Source organism: Malassezia pachydermatis (genome assembly GCF_001278385.1).
Source record: "Malassezia pachydermatis strain CBS 1879 chromosome Unknown scaffold2, whole genome shotgun sequence".
Lineage (NCBI taxonomy): Eukaryota > Fungi > Basidiomycota > Malasseziomycetes > Malasseziales > Malasseziaceae > Malassezia > Malassezia pachydermatis.
In genome coordinates, this window is record NW_017253139.1 from 838,691 (window position 1) to 851,888 (window position 13,198).

The 13,198-nt window shown below is 55.9% G+C and overlaps 5 protein-coding genes across 5 annotated transcripts; 3 read left to right on the plus strand and 2 right to left on the minus strand.

The window, feature by feature from the left end:
* Nucleotides 1–114: 114 nt before the first annotated feature.
* Nucleotides 115–4,101, plus strand: Malapachy_2478 (abc multidrug transporter; the record flags this gene model as incomplete). Its single annotated transcript, XM_018136967.1, has 1 exon — nt 115–4,101. The coding sequence occupies one exon, from the start codon at nt 115–117 to the stop codon at nt 4,099–4,101; it is 3,987 nt and encodes a 1,328-aa protein (XP_017992896.1).
* Nucleotides 4,102–4,132: 31 nt separating this feature from the next.
* On the minus strand, nt 4,133–5,860 carry Malapachy_2479 (threonine ammonia-lyase; the record flags this gene model as incomplete). Its single annotated transcript, XM_018136968.1, has 1 exon — nt 4,133–5,860. One exon carries the CDS (start codon nt 5,858–5,860, stop codon nt 4,133–4,135), a length of 1,728 nt encoding a protein of 575 aa, XP_017992897.1.
* A 293-nt stretch (nt 5,861–6,153) lies between these two features.
* On the plus strand, nt 6,154–7,830 carry Malapachy_2476 (p-loop containing nucleoside triphosphate hydrolase protein; the record flags this gene model as incomplete). Its single annotated transcript, XM_018136965.1, has 1 exon — nt 6,154–7,830. The coding sequence occupies one exon, from the start codon at nt 6,154–6,156 to the stop codon at nt 7,828–7,830; it is 1,677 nt and encodes a 558-aa protein (XP_017992898.1).
* A 23-nt stretch (nt 7,831–7,853) lies between these two features.
* Nucleotides 7,854–12,177, minus strand: Malapachy_2481 (chromodomain-helicase dna-binding protein; the record flags this gene model as incomplete). Its single annotated transcript, XM_018136970.1, has 4 exons — nt 7,854–11,822; nt 11,849–11,872; nt 11,909–12,135; nt 12,171–12,177. The coding sequence occupies 4 exons, from the start codon at nt 12,175–12,177 to the stop codon at nt 7,854–7,856; spliced, it is 4,227 nt and encodes a 1,408-aa protein (XP_017992921.1).
* Nucleotides 12,178–12,627: 450 nt separating this feature from the next.
* Malapachy_2470 (arp2 3 complex 20 kda subunit) lies at nt 12,628–13,198 on the plus strand (the record flags this gene model as incomplete). The annotated part of the gene is made up of 3 exons (XM_018136959.1): nt 12,628–12,630; nt 12,663–13,160; nt 13,187–13,198. 3 exons carry the CDS (start codon nt 12,628–12,630, stop codon nt 13,196–13,198), a joined length of 513 nt encoding a protein of 170 aa, XP_017992904.1.

Consider the following 13,198-nt stretch of genomic DNA (forward strand, 5'->3'; position numbering starts at 1 on the left):
GAAGGGCTTGCATACCGTTACGACTCGATGCCGGATTCACCGGATGAGGTTGAGGTCACGGCTGCTGCCTCCTGTATGCGGTGGAGAGAGCGCCTGAAAGCAATATGCCCTTCCATGAGCTACATCCGGCTCTTCCAAGGCCTCGCGTACACGGAGCTTCTTGTGCTGCTCATCGGGATCGTTGCCTCGCTGGCAGCGGGTGTGCCGTTACCGCTTATTGGCGTCTTGTTTGGACAGATGGTCAACGGCTTCAATACCCAGGCGTGCGCGAATCACGGTCTGACGACGCCCGATGCCCCGTCGAAAGCGGCGTTCTTGGACGACGTGAGTGATCACGTCGTGAAAATCGTCATTGTAGCCGCTGTCAATTTTGCGCTGATCTGGATCTACGCAAGCTGCTGGTCATTCCTGGGCGAGCGCATTGCGCGACGCTTGCGTCAGTGCTACGTACGTGCACTGCTGTCGAAAGACATGGCGTACTTTGACACACTGCCGCCTGGCGAAATTAGTACGCGGCTAAGTGAGAACCTAATTCTCGTCCAAAATGGTACAAGTGAGAAGATGGGCATCTTCTTGTCGTCTCTATCGTACTTTATTACGAGCTACGTGATCTCCTTCTACCTTCTCCCAGCGCTGGCCGGCCAACTGGTCTCGCTCATCCCGGCGTTTCTGATTGTGTCCATGGCTGGCGCGCACTTTGTCGGGAAGTACTCGTCGCGCATGTCGTCGCATCTAGGTGATGCATCCAGCATCGCCTCGGAATCGCTGACCAACCTGCGTGCTGTGCAGGCATTTGAGATGCAGCGGCCCTTGGCCAAGCTGTTCAATATGCACTTGCACTTGGTCCGCCGCACCGGCCTGTTTCGGGCACTCTCTGCTGCGACCATGCTGGGCTGCCTATTTTTCGTGGCGTACTCGGCGAATGCCCTTGCCTTTTACTCGGGCAGTCGCATGGTCACAGAGCGCATGGATGGCGAGGGCGGGGCATCGGATACGGTCGGATCGGTGTACACTGTGATTTTCCTGCTGCTCGATGCCTCGTTTGTCGTGGGCCAAATTGCACCGTACATGCAGTCGTTTTCCGCTGCAGGCGGAGCTGGCTCGCAATTGCTCGAGACTGTCCAGCAAACATCGCCGATCGATCCCTTTTCGGGAGACGGCCTGCGTCCGTGCGATTCTGATGCGCCGCTAGGCTTTCGACTTCGTGGCGTCAGCCTGGCGTACCCTGCACGCCCCAACGCACGTGTGCTGGACCACTTGGACTTGGACCTGGAGCCGGGGCAGCGCATTGGCCTGTGTGGGTTCAGTGGAAGTGGCAAGAGTACGGTGGTATCGCTGCTGCTTCGCCTGTATGAGCCGAGCGAAGGCAGTGTCACGTTGTTCGATGGAACGTCGCTGCGTGACGTGTCCGTAAGCTGGCTTCGTGCGCAGGTCGGGCTGGTCGGCCAAGAGCCTGTGTTGTTCGACTGCACGGTCCTTGAGAGCATTGCCCATGGCTTGCTTGGCAGTCCCGCGCATGCCCATTTGCATGAAGCCCTTCGTTGGCTGTCGCGGTACTCGTTTGATCATACGACAATGCCAGCTACGTGGCACGCCGAGGCCCCGAGCGAGATCCACGAAGCGCTGACCGACGTGCAAAAAGCGTGTGAAGAAGCAGCGCACATGGCCTACGCCCACGACTTTATTGCGGCGCTACCGCAGGGCTACTTGACCCGCGTAGGCGACGCTGGCCGGTCGTTGTCAGGGGGCCAGAAGCAGCGTATTGCCCTGGCCCGTGCCATTGTGAAAAAGCCCCGCGTCCTGATCCTTGACGAGGCGACCGCCGCGCTGGACTCGCAGAGCGAAAAGGTGGTGCAGGCAGCCTTTGATCGCGTCTCGGAAGGCCGTACGACGATTGCTATTGCACATCGTTTGTCGACGATCAAGAACTACGATAAGATCGTGGTCATGGCGCATGGCCAAGTCATGGAGCAGGGCACACATGACGAGCTCATGGAGGCGAAGAGCCACTATGCGCGCTTGGTCTATGCACAGACCGACTCCACGCCAGACGACTCGCCGTCGTTGCCAGCCGTGGAGCCGTCCAAGGCGCCGACGTCGATGAATGAGGAAGAGCCTATGCATGGCATGTCTATGCCGATGCCCGCACAGCCGGTGGTCGCACCGACGACTATAACCGACGTGGAGCACGCTCATGCAGTTACGCCGAGAAAGCATGCGAACGTATCGTACACACGCTCGCTTCTGCGTCTTATGCGCTGGGCATTGGTCAAGTGGCCGTATGCGTTGCTGGGCCTGGCGGCGTCGGCCATCATTGGCGGTGCGTACTCGGGCGAGGCGGTGCTGTTCGGCCATGTGATTGAGGCGCTGAATCCGTGCAAGACACCGAGCCGCATTGAGCAGCAGTCCGACATGTTTGCGCTGTTCTTCTTTGTGCTTGCGCTGATTGAGTTGGCATCGTACTTTGTGAGTGGCGCGTCGTTTGGGTTCGTTTCGGAATGGCTGCTCTTGCGTATTCGTAAATTGGTGTTCCAGGTCTTGGTCTCGCAGCCACTGGCATGGTACGAGTCGGAAAAGACTACGCCTTCGGTGATGATTGCCAACCTCAGTGCAGATACGAGCAACCTTGGCGGGCTCACAGGCACGGTGATTGGCACGATTTTCAGTATCTTGGTCAACTTTGTGGCGGGCATCACCTTGGCACACATTGTAGCGTGGCGTATTGCTGTGGTGATTCTGTCCATGGTACCCATTTTGATTTTGGCCGGGTACATGCGCCTTAAAGTGATTGCTGATTTTCAAAAGCGGCATGAGACCGCGTACGCACGATCGACGTCGGTCGCTGTCGAAGCTGCGTCGTCGATGCGGACCATCGCAGCGCTCAGTCGTGAGCGCGATGTGCTGCAGCTTTTTGAGTACAGCTTGGAGAAACCGTATCGCGAAAGCTTGGGGCATTTGGTGCTGGGCAATTTGTTCTTAGCCATTTCCCTGAGCATTTCGTACTTTATTTACGGCTTTGCGTACTGGTGGGGCTCGAAGAACGTGGCGGAGGAACGATACTCGCAAGTCGCCTTCTTCACAGTGCTCCCTGCTCTGCTGTTCTCTGCACAGTCCTCCGGGCAGCTGCTAGCCTTTGCGCCGGACTTTACCAAGGCCCAAGTATCGGCCTCCAACATTTTCTCGCTCCTGGACCGAGCGCACACCAAGGTGGATGCCCGCATACGCCGCGCTCGTCCAGCGCGTACGTACGACGAAGAGGCCAAAGCGACGACCATGCCTCTGGGCGACGGCGGGCCCCTTTCCGTGTCGTTTGAGCATGTCAGCTTTACCTACCCTGGCCGCGATATACCCGCACTTCAAGACATTCATCTGGACATCCCGGCTGGATGCTTTGCCGCATTCATTGGCGCGAGTGGGTCTGGCAAATCCACGGCCATGAGCCTTATTGAAAACTTTTACGCCCCGACGCAGGGCGTCGTGCGTGTGAATGGATGCAGCACAACCTCGACACCTACGCATGTACTGCGCGAACACATGGCCATCGTGCCGCAGGAAGCTATGCTCTTTCGTGGCAGCATTCAATTCAACGTCGCCTTGGGTCTGCTCGATCCACTGAGTGTGCCTGCTGTGGCCGAGGAGACACAACCTGGCGCATTCACCGAGAAACCAAGCGAAACCGCAGATGGGCGTATCACCGAGGCATGTGAGGCTGCGCACTTGCACACCGCCATCCAAGCGATGCCCGATGGCTATCGTACCGACATTGGCGCGAGTGGCAGTCAGCTCAGTGGAGGGCAGAAACAGCGGTTGGCCATCGCGCGTGCGCTGATTCGCAGGCCGCATTTGCTTCTGCTGGACGAGTCCACGTCGGCGATGGATGCATCAAGTGAGCAGGCTTTCCAGGATACGCTGAATGCATTGTACCAGTCGCGTCAATGTACGATCATTGCCATTGCCCATCGCATGCGCACGATTCGGTCGGCCGACATGATTTTCCTCTTTGATCAGGGACGTGTCATCGCTCGAGGGACGCACAATGAGCTCCTAGCTGCGTCGCCACAGTACCAGGCCATGATTGCACATCAGTCTCTTGACTCGTAGTAGTATTATCTATGTAACGATCTTCGTACTATTACGCGCTGTCGTCCCTGAGGTACAGCTGGTAGATGGGGTTGTCGGTTTCTTCGTGGTATGCATACCCCAAGTCGTGGAGGAACTGATCAAAGCGGGCCTCTGTGTCAGGCGGTACCTGAATACCAGCCAAGACACGGGCGATATCAGCGCCTTCCTGGCGGTAGTGGAAAAGCGAAATGTTCCACCCGGCATCAATACCGACAAGGAAATGCTGCAGCGCACCAGGACGCTCAGGGAAGCGGAAGCGGAACAAGCGCTCATGCGGCACCGCTTCCCGACCGCCGATCATGTAACGGCCATGTGCCTTGACAAACTCATTGTCGCTAATATCCACAGCCTTCATGCCGGCCATGTTCAGGTTTCTAATAATGCCTTGGAGCTCCAAGTCACGCAGCGACATGCCATTCTTCGGCAAAGACTCGACGCTAGCCATCAGCGGGTTCTCATCGGAGGTCGGAACGGTACCATTCAGGACGAACGAGGTGAAAATATGCGCATACTTCGAGCCACTGAAACGGTACGAAAACTCAGTCACATCACGAGGCACAATGTGCTCACTCAGCTTCAAGAAACTGCCCGGCTCATCAGGGATGGTCACAGAGAGGATCGCCTCCCGCTTCTCACCCAGCTCCGCACGCTCAGATACAAAGCGCAAGCGGTTAAAGTTCATGTTGGCACCGCTCACCACCGCGACGAAACGACGGCCAGCGACATCGCCTCCATTCTCAGCAATGTACCGCTTCGTACCAGCCACAGCCAACGCACCTGCCGGCTCCGTAATCGCTCGCGTATCTTCAAATACGTCCTTAATCGCTGCACAGATCTCATCGTTCGATACACGCACAATGCCATCCACATTGCTGTTGCAAATACGGAAGCATTCGTCGCCTACCAAGCGCACGGCTGTGCCGTCACTGAACAGACCCACTTCGTTCAGTTCAACACGCTCACCATGCTCCAAACTCTGCGCAAGAGCATCGGCGTCAAACGTTTCCACACCGAATACCTTGACATGCGGCGGCGCAATGCGCTTGATGTAGGCGGCCACACCACTCAGCAGCCCACCGCCGCCGACGGCGCAGAACACAGCGTCGACCTTCTCCATATCGGTCTGGTTGCAAATCTCCACGGCCGTCGTACCTTGCCCAGCAATAACTTGGGGATGGTCAAACGGAGGAATCATCGTAAGACCATACAGTTTAGCGAGACGCTGCGACTCCTTTTTCGCCTCGTCAAAGTTGGCACCGTGGAAAACAACCTTCGCACCCAGACGCTGCACATTCTCCCACTTGATGCTTGGCGTCCCACGCGGCATGACAATGGTGCATGGAATCGACAAGTGCGCACCGGCTAGCGCCACGCCCTGGGCATGGTTCCCTGCACTACACGCAATGACACCCTTCCACTTGAGTGACTCATCCATCTGGCGCATCATATTGTACGCACCACGAAGCTTAAAACTAAATACAGGCTGCAGATCTTCACGCTTAAGAAGAATCTCGCATCCCAATCGCGAAGAGAGGCGCGTCGCAGTTTGCAAAGAGGTCTCACGCACTAAATCGTACAAATGCGCACCCAAGATCATACGCAAATAATCGGGCGTACCATCGCTTTGACGATGGTACGCCGGCAAGATCTCATACAGAGCCTCTGACTCTTCGCTCACAGGCGAGGAGGTAGGTGTATGCAAATAGAGCGACGGCGCAGAGGCAGTCTCGCTACTCATGGTGGCCGTCGTGCAAGAGGACGTCTCCGCTGTAACAGTGGAGCTCGCATTGTGCATGTTCATGGGCCACGTGACAGCAACGAAGAGAGAAAAAAAGGCGCTGGCCCTGCGCCTCCACCCGAATCGCCATCACGCTACGCATCCTGTGACAGATGGGAAAGCGCGGTGGTCATCGGACGCAGAGGCCTGGGCGCACATCCGTTACGCCCGTTGATGTGCACCGTGTACGTGACGTCCCGTTCAGACGCAATGGGCGTGGGCGTGTGGCGTGTGAAAAACAATCCAATGCGGATATGTTGCAGCTGGATCTCGTACAGGATGAGAGTGCGACAGAGATGCTGGATGAAGAGCAACAGGCCAGTCGCGATGCACGTGCTCGACTCTCAAAGCTGACAGAAAAGGACAACAGTGTGAAAACGTTTATGAAAGAGTTGCGGAAGGTGCTCGAGCACGCCGACGTGCTCCTGGAAGTATTGGATGTGCGTGATCCGCTGGGCTGTCGTGCCTATGCCATCGAACAGGAGGCACTGCGACTGGGGAAGCGTGTCGTTTTGATTTTGAACAAGATTGACTTGGTACCTGCTGCCAATACGAAGGCATGGCTAGACTACCTTCGTCATGAATTCCCCACGCTGCCCTTCAAGGCGTCGACGCAGCAACAGCGCCACAACTTGGGTCAGAATCAGACCATGGCATGGAAGAAAAATGCTGGAGGCACAGACCAAGAGCTGGCCAGTGGTGCAGAGGCAGTGGGCACACGTGCTATCTTGCAACTTATCAAGAACTACTCGCGCAATCTCAACTTGAAGTCCAGTATCACCGTGGGCACGATCGGCGCACCGAATGTCGGGAAGAGTAGCTTGATCAACTCGCTCAAGCGTTCACGTGTATGTGGTGTAGCCTCCACGCCTGGTCATACCAAGGTGGTGCAAGGCATTATGCTTGACCGGCATGTCCGACTTTTGGACAGTCCCGGTATTGTGTTTACCGATACCAATGCGCCGCCCGGTGCGACGCCCGCTGAGATTGAAGCGGCTGCGCAAGCCGCCATGCTACGGAATGTGTTGAAAGTGGAACTGGTCGAGGATCCTGTAGAGCCTGTGCAAGCGATCCTCAACCGCATTGACCCCAAGTACCTGGCAGACGTGTACAACATACCCGAACTTCCGAGCCGCGATGCCCAGGACTTTTTGCTGCGTGTAGCCTATCAGAAAGGGCGACTGACGCGTGGTGCCGTGCCTGATTTGGATGGGACAGCGCGTTCAGTGTTGCATGATTGGAACACTGGTAAAATCAAGTACCATACCGAACCCCCTGCGAAGCACCCTGCGTTGGTACGGCCTACCAAGTCGGCATCAACTACATCGCAGACTCCAGCTGCTCGTGTGGATGATGGCAGTGCCGCTGTGCTCACCTCCTTCAGTGATACGTTTGACTTGGCGGGTCTGTTGGGCGAAGCGGATGCAGAGGCATTAGGCGGTGATGGCCGGTTCTCCCCGCCGCCTGTGGAACCGCCCACGACGCAGGTCGACGAAGGGGCTATGGACGACGTGACCGACTCGACCCTCGGCAAACGGGAGCGTGAAATGAGTGACTCGGACGAGGAAGATGAAGAGGATGAGTGGACACGTGGGCGTACCGCGGCACGTACGTGGAATGTCCTCCCCGTCGAAGGCGAGAGTGAGCCAGACGATGAAGAGCCGGTCCAAGCGCCGCCGACGAAAAAGGCACACAAGGAGAAACCCATGTTCACTCCGACAGAGTTGGAGAGCATGGCGCCCTCCCGTGGCAAAGAACGACGCAAGGCGCGTAAGGACAAGAAGCGGAAGCAAGGTGCTATGCTTACAGAGGCCATGGACACGTTTATGGATTTGGACGCGGCGCATGAAGACCCACCTTCCCGTCCTACAGGCGGTGCTTTTGCAGCGCTGTCGCAGCCGGAGGGAGAAGACGAGGAAGAAGAATGGTAACATAGAGTAGCATGAGAATACAACTATGGCGATGTACATAACTTTTTCGCTGTGGCAGACTGCTCGGCAGCCGACGAAGAGGATTTGCGCTTCGCCGAGGCTTGGCTTTCCCTTTCCTCTTTGGTCGCAGCGCCTGTCAGCTTGGCATAGATGGCACGCAGTTTTTCAGGCTTGACCTTCTTCGGCCAGAAGAACGAGGAAAAGGCCCAGAGATGCTCGTACCATTTTTGTTGGCGCGCTTTCGGGAGGTCCGCAAAGCGCGTTGCAATCACATGATCGATATGTGTGCCGATGGCCGAGAGACACTCTTTGAGCGTCGCAATCTTGCGATCGCGGTCCAGACGCTCTGTGTCGTCCTTGAGTGTCTTGAGTTGGCGCTTGCAAGGCCGCATGATTTCTTTGCACTCCAGCTCGTCCATGCTCGCGTAGCCATCGTCATCCGACTCGTCCGACGAGTACTGCGCTGCGTGGCGCTTGCTTTTGTCGGAGCGCGTATGCGTGGAAGAAGAGGCGGAAGACGTCCGGGCCTTCTTTTTCGGTTTTTCTTTCTCATCGTCTTTGCCGTTCATCGCATCATGCAGCACTTTGAGAAGGTAGTCACCACGACGGACCAAATGGATGGCATTGGGGATCGGACGAGACTTGCCAGCCCCCGCCTTGGCCTTGGTGGCCTCGTCTTTCGCTGCATCGTCGTCGTCTTTCCCATCGGTGGCACGCTTGCCTTCTTCCAGGAAGAAATGGTGATCCAGCCCAAGATCTTTATCCGCCTCAATCTGCTCCCAGGACCCAAAGCCGTGCCGCCAAATGCCAATGAGCAACATCGAGTCTTCCTTGTGGCCCCATTCGCAGTGCCAATTGAGAGTGCTCTTCAAGTGGTCCACAGGGATCCGCCATTGCAGCGGATCGGGCGCGGCTTCCAGAACCTCGGCCAGGAGATGCAAGTCGTAATGGCGCATGAGCAATGTCTCCGCGTTAATATTCGCAATCCCACGGTAGTTGATCAGCACAGCACGCTGACGCAGCGCGGACGAAATTTCTTCGCCACGCTCTTGCTTGCCACGCAAGAACGCTTGGTGCTCTGCAACCTTTTCTTCGGCCAGCTCGACCAGGTCCTTGGACGCTTGCATAAGCACCGACCGATTCTTGTCTTGCAGCTTGCCTTCAGCCACAATCACATCGTATCGGTATCGCAAGTCACCCCAGCGCTGAATGCCTCGCAAAAGCACACGCACATCACGTTCCTTCAACTCCAACGATCGCTGCCCGGACGTCTTGCGCGTAGCCTTGCTTTTAGGCTTCACATCGGCCTCCTGTTCTTCCGCGGCGGCATGAGCCACAGCTTCGCTGGAGGCCACAGCAGCACGGCGGCGTGAGCTGGCAGCCATCGCATTTTCGACGGCACGTTGTCGCTCCTCTTCTTCGGCCTTGATCCGATCTTCCACAGGAATGATATCGTCCCAACTCACGTCGTCCGCCTTAAAGTCTTGGACCTGTGCAAATTGCTGCAAGAACGCTTGGCCACCGGACGACGCTGTATTGCCATCCGCCTCGGTATCACGTGCTTCGGCGTGCTGCAGGATTTCGTCAAGGTCCATTTCGTCAAGCTTCTTTTGCTGGCCGTCTTCGTCGCCTTTGAAGATGCTTTGCGCGCCAAACTTGAGGATCGCACCAAGTTCTTCACGGCTGAAGTTTTGCGTGGACTTGTTCAGGGATTTCGGGGCAAAGTTCGTACCTGACGTGTCCATTTGATTGATGATGGCATACTCCAGCACCATCTTTTGCTTGGCACGTTCCAGCACATCCTCTTCCACCGTGCCCTTGGTCAAGAAACGGAACACGCTCACGTGGAACTTGGAGTTCAGTCGATGCGCACGCGACATGGCCTGTAAGTCGTTTTGTGGGTTCCAGTCGCTGTCAAAGATAATGACCGTATCGGCTGTTTCCAGATTGATACCCAAGCCACCAGCACGGGTCGAGAGAAGGAAACAAAAGTCCGGCGAATTAGGGGCATTGAAATGCTCAATCGCACGCTTGCGTGTCTCAGAGGATACGGTGCCATCCAGACGTTGGTGGACGTAGCCACGCAGCGAGAGATAGTCGGAGAGGATATCAAGCATGCGTACCATCTGACTAAAGATCAAGACACGATGCCCGTCCTTCTTGAGACGTGCCAAGAGCTTGTCAAGCAGCACCATCTTACCGCTGTGCATAATGAGGCCACGCAGCGTATCTTCGCGCGAGTCGGTGGGCGTCTCGATACCGTCAAAGAGATAGGGATGATTCGACGCCTTTTTCAGCTCAATCGCAATGTTCAGCAGCGAGAACTGCGTCGCACTGCTGCCGCTGAGAAGCGAGTAGTTGCGTGTAAGAATCGCTTTGTACATGCGCTGCTGCATAGCCGACATTTCCACACGCAGAATCTGCTCCGACTTCGTAGGCAGTTCCTTAACGACATCGCGCTTGAGACGACGAAGCATGACATTTTCCAAGCGTTCATGCAATTCTTGGATCTTGGCCTGGTCAACATTGGCAATATCAAAGTCCGTCTCCAAGTCAAATTGGTCCGGACGCAGAAAATGAAGGAGCGCACTGAGCTCCTTAACATTGTTTTGCAGCGGAGTGCCGGTAATCAGCAGCTTGCCGGCACACGAGAACGAGTTCAGCGCCTCATACAGCTGCGACTCAGCATTTTTCAAACGGTGCGCCTCGTCCACAGCCAGGTACTGCCACTTGATCGACTGCAACTCGGCGCGATCCTTCAGAATGAATTCGTACGTCGTGAGCAGCACATTTAGCCGCATTTTGCGTGGCGGGCCAAATTCGTACGCACGAATCATGTCGCGCGACTGCGAGTTGCCCGTGTACGCCACCACATTCATATCAGGCGCCCAGTGCTCAAACTGCACCAGCCATGCAGGCAGCGTCGACAGCGGTACGACGACCAAAAAGGGACCGTACTGGTAGCACGAGTGGAAGAGGTACGACAAGAACGCCACCGTTTGCACTGTCTTACCGAGACCCATCTCGTCGGCGAGAATGCCGTTTTCATTCTTGCTCCATAGGTACGCCAGCCAGTTGAGACCCGTCATTTGGAAGTCTTTAAGCGTGCCATGCGCGCCGATATACTTGGGCTGCTCAGTCATCCGCACATACTCTGGCCTACCACGCGAGAACGTCTCACTGCGAGCCGGCACTGTGACAGAGGTTGCGCGGGCAAGGTATGCATCAATTTGGTTGCGAGCCATTGGAGCAATTTCATCCTCGGACTCCCACCAGCATTTGTCATAGCCAAGTCCCTTAAATTTGCACAGGTATTCAGTATGGGTATACGGCACCTCCTTGGTCGCCGGGCTATCGCGCTGCGCAATGACACGCTCCACGGTTCGATAGGTCTCGAGAAGCTCACGTTGGCGCTCGCGCTGAATTTGCAGCGTTTCGAGGTCTTCTCGCGTAGCCTCTGGATCAGTGGCAATCGCATGCATCGGCTGCCACACAGACTTGATATAGTTTGTGACGCGTTTAAACCCTGGGAAGCGCTGAAGGAAGTCGTACAGTTCGTGCGTATCGTGCAAATGAGAGTAGCCCCGCCATTTGATCACGAAACGCATGTTTTCGGTAGGGATATCTTCGGGATCATCCAAGTGTGCTTCATCACGTTCATGGCCAAAGACGCCCTCAATCTGATCGACTTCTTCGGCAGGCTCTGCATAACTCACAGGCACTTCGTCCGCGTGATCCTCAAAAGGATCATCGTCATCGAGATCTGCGTAGTCGTCGGTATAGTTGGTCACCTTGGTCGCGCGACTGGACATGCGCACAGCAGGGCCCCATTCTGATTCTTTCGCCGGTGCACGCGTGCGAGAACGACGACGACCACCAAAGTCCTCGTCGTCATCATCGTCATCATCGTCGTCGTCCTCCTCTTCATCCTCGTCCTCCTCTTGGGGGACATTGTCGTCTTCATCGTCGTCGCTTATATCGTCCGTGACATACTGTGGTAAGTAGCGCATATGCGTACCGATCGTCGCGCAGGCGCACGCCCCTGTTAATTAGATGACGGAACGAAATGTATACATACCGAACGCCGAAGACCATACAAGTCTGGATTCGCTTCCGCTTCGAGAATTTCCTGGCGGAACGCGCGTCCCACACGCGATGTACCCTCAGGGGTAGCGCGAGCGGAATGTGAAGTCACCGCGGTCGCCATAGGCTCAGACGCCGTGCCTACGTCTGTCGGGATGACATCGACGTGCATGGCGTCCGCCGTGGGCGGCGCTACGGATGGTGTGCCCCCCTCGAGTGGTTCTTTGATATTAGCTAGAAGGCCAGTGACGACATACCTGACATGCACACACACACACACACACGACTAGGGCGTTGTCGTAGCAAGGAAGCCGAAAAAAACCACTCGCCGCGGCGAGGTACGAAGGCGCGCTGCGAACCACGTGCTGCCTCGATGGCTGACTGGCTCGTCTACCACAGCACCAAGCGTGGGCTGATAGTGATAGGAGCAAGGGAACACTGTACGATCTATGGGACAGCAGCCTAGGCTATAGGTAACAAGAGACGGTCGAGATACTCCAGATGCATGCTATGTAAACAGAAGCGCTACAGCGACGGAGCCAAGGCCGAGGACCCTTGAGGACCAGCAAGCTGGCTGGCTGGGTAGGCTCCCATAGGAGTGGGTGGAGAAGACCTAATAGGTACAAATGTAGGTGTGTCCCCAACAACCATGCATCGCCCCGTGGGATAGGAGGGGCGTGCGCTCCGACATTCTTGCCATAATCCTCGCCTGCAATGGTATGTATGCTGCATCGATCCGCTAATAACAGTCCAATACGCTACGACCGTATCTGGAGTGCGTGCGCTCGACACTCACTGCGGCATTAACGCTAGAGAACTTCGGCTCCCAGGTCGTGGAGCGACACAATATCCCCGAAGTGGAAGCACAAACGACGCCGGAGGTTATTATGACGCCGCTAACAGTGAGCCGCAACGAGCATGAACATGTACTTATCGAGTCTTCGGTGAACAGTGTACGACTGAGTATCAAGATCAAGCAAGCTGATGAGATCGAGCATGTGCTCTCTCACAAGTTTACGCGGTTCTTGATGCAGCGCGCTGATAACTTTGTCATTTTACGGCGTAAGCCTCTTCCAGGCTACGATATTTCGTTCCTGATCTCGAACGTGCATACAGAATCAATGTTGAAACACAAATTGGTCGACTTCATCATCCAGTTTATGGAGGAAGTCGATAAGGAAATCAGCGAGATGAAATTGAACCTCAACGCGCGTGCGCGTATCGTCGCAGAGTCGTACCTCGGCGCGGTATGTATCGGAATGTACTCATACAGGCTCAGTTTTGA